Source organism: Plasmodium vivax, genomic scaffold, assembly GCF_000002415.2.
Source record: "Plasmodium vivax scf_6695 genomic scaffold, whole genome shotgun sequence".
In the NCBI taxonomy this organism is placed as follows: Eukaryota; Apicomplexa; class Aconoidasida; order Haemosporida; family Plasmodiidae; genus Plasmodium; species Plasmodium vivax.
In genome coordinates, this window is record NW_001850194.1 from 275 (window position 1) to 2,868 (window position 2,594).

At 21.7% G+C, this 2,594-nt stretch overlaps 1 protein-coding gene across 1 annotated transcript; it reads right to left on the reverse strand.

Annotated features, from left to right (window-relative positions):
* Nucleotides 1–1,327: 1,327 nt before the first annotated feature.
* On the reverse strand, nt 1,328–2,469 carry PVX_069190 (variable surface protein Vir27-like, truncated; the record flags this gene model as incomplete). Its single annotated transcript, XM_001612397.1, has 2 exons — nt 1,328–1,492; nt 1,603–2,469. Coding segments are annotated over 2 exons (1,032 nt in total), but the record flags the coding sequence as incomplete, so codon positions are not given.
* Between the last annotated feature and the right edge of the window lie 125 nt (nt 2,470–2,594).

Here is a 2,594-nt window from a genome sequence, read left to right on the forward strand (position 1 = left end):
TTTATAATGTGGCTTTACTATTATATTTAAGCTAAATATACCAATGCGTTATCTATTTATTAAAAAAAAAGTTATTGTTTAGGGTTAATATTAAAATACAGTATTTAACTTTGTCATTTCTATTATATATAATTATATATTTCTACATATGTTACTTAATAAATTTATAGCTATTATAACAGATATAATGCATATACTTCAACAATATGTGATATTACTATCTTGAGCAGATAAATTTTTTTAAATTTATTACATTGGCTATTAATATGCATTTAGAAAATGTATATGTAATATGTTATTATATTTTTATAATAGTTCTTTTTGATTTAATTATTTTTGTATTTATATGAGGAAATGTTAGTACATTATGACACTAAATTTATTATGTTGGACGTGGTTATATTTACTCTTTGTTGAGTTACAAAAACATTTTTAATTTTGCTAGGTATAAAATATAAAATCATAAATATTTAATCTTATTCGTTTTAACATATAATAAAATTACGAGAATAAAAATATTATAATGTATAATTATTTATGAAATGTTTTTAAGTTCTACAAAATTATTACAATTATATTTATTGATAAAATAAATGTAAAAAGTAAATATTATTTTAAAGGAAGTTTTTTTTAAATGTAAAATAGTTATTATGTTTTAAAAAATATATATTCTTTTTAAATAAATGTCCTTTATTCTATATATAATAACGATGTAAAATATAGATAAGTAGCATATAGTATTAATCATATTTTTATATATTATTATAARATTATATTTATATTTTTCATAGAATATAAATGTTAAAGAGAAAAGTAAGATAAGCATATGATGTAATATTTTGGAAATTACAATTTTATGAGAACTTATTACAAATAACTAGAATTTTTATGATTATATATTATACTCTCTCTTAATTTTACATTTATAATATGGTAATTTGATGAATACGTTAATATATATAACTGTATATATTATTCCTATTATTTTATATATATTAGTATAAATCATCTTCATGCATCTATTTATAATGTAAATTACATTAGAGGAATACTTTTTTTATGAAATTAATAACATACAATAAAAGTAATAATTACATGTTTCGAAATTGTTACATATGATAACATATATTATAAAACTCATATCAAATTCGCTTGTGTATATATTTATAATATAATTATACATTTAGTAATTTTTAATTGCTTATTATATATAAAAAGTATATTTGCTTTTAACCTTTTTAAATAAAACTAAATTGTGAATATAGTACATGTGGAAATATTGATGATGATAGTTATTGTATAATTGATTCTCATTTCACATGGCACATCATTCAGGGCTGTATGAAAGGTTATATCTGTGTCTTCCTAAATAAGTTTGATCATTATTGTAAATATATCCTCCTATTGCACCTATCATGCTAGAGTTCATTGTTTGATCCATTACTTTGTTCTTTCCTAAATTTCTTCGAAAAAATGATCCTACTGGAGTAAACTAAGGAAGAAATAATATATAAATCATATAATAATTTTTTTTTTTTTTATAAGTAATAAAATTAAAAGCAATGTACAATATTTATATTTTTTATAATGATATCTAATTACTTTATACAAAAGTAACATTGTGGATGCAGCTCCTATAGGAAAAGAAACATTCGTAATAATTTTAGACATATATTTGTCTGTAGGTACGGAAATGCTTTCTTTAATTTCTGGCATAACTGTGTCTGTAGTTGCGGAAATGCTTGCTCCATCTTCTGGCATATCTTCATGTGGAGGAATAGCAGGAGGATCGCCTAATACGGAGAATTCCGTAGATGATGATGAATGTTTACGTTGGACTTCTCTATGTACATTTCTAAGATCACATTGCAATGGTGATAACGTGTTTTCAAAAAAATCAGATATAAAACTCGTAAGTTGAATACAATACTGTGGCTGAATATCTTTATTACAATCTTCCCTCACGGAATTATATGCTTCAACAGCATTATTAAGATACTTATTATAGTCTGCATCACACATGTTATTATTAGTTTCAAGATGTTCTTTTATAGTTTCATAATCATTAGAATAATCATAAGCTATTTTAATCTTCTTAAAATTTTCATTAGTTTCATGTTTAGAATTGCACTTGCATTTGTCTTCTTTCGCATATCTACTTAATTCTGTATAAAGTGTATTAATAGTTTCTGTGAAATCGTTTTCATTACTCACTAAATTATATATTTTATCTCCTATCCAGTAGTAAAAATAATCACATAAAGTATTACAAAATTGCCCTACTTTTTGAATATTGAAAGAACATATACCATTAACAAGCTCTTCAGAAATTTTATCATCATTAACATAACGTTTTATTTTTTTTTTTATTTCATCATAAGGAAAACCATTACTACAGTACAATTCGTTTGCTTCAATAAATCTATTGTAATAAAGGAATTTTGATTCTAATTCCTCTAAATCATCTTTCTAAGGATTAGAAATAAATATATACATTAATTGAAATTTTTTGAGATATATTTTTTAAAACACATCATAAAAAATTTGAAAATAAAATTAACTTTGGTACATCAAGATTTTTAAAAAATTCTTAC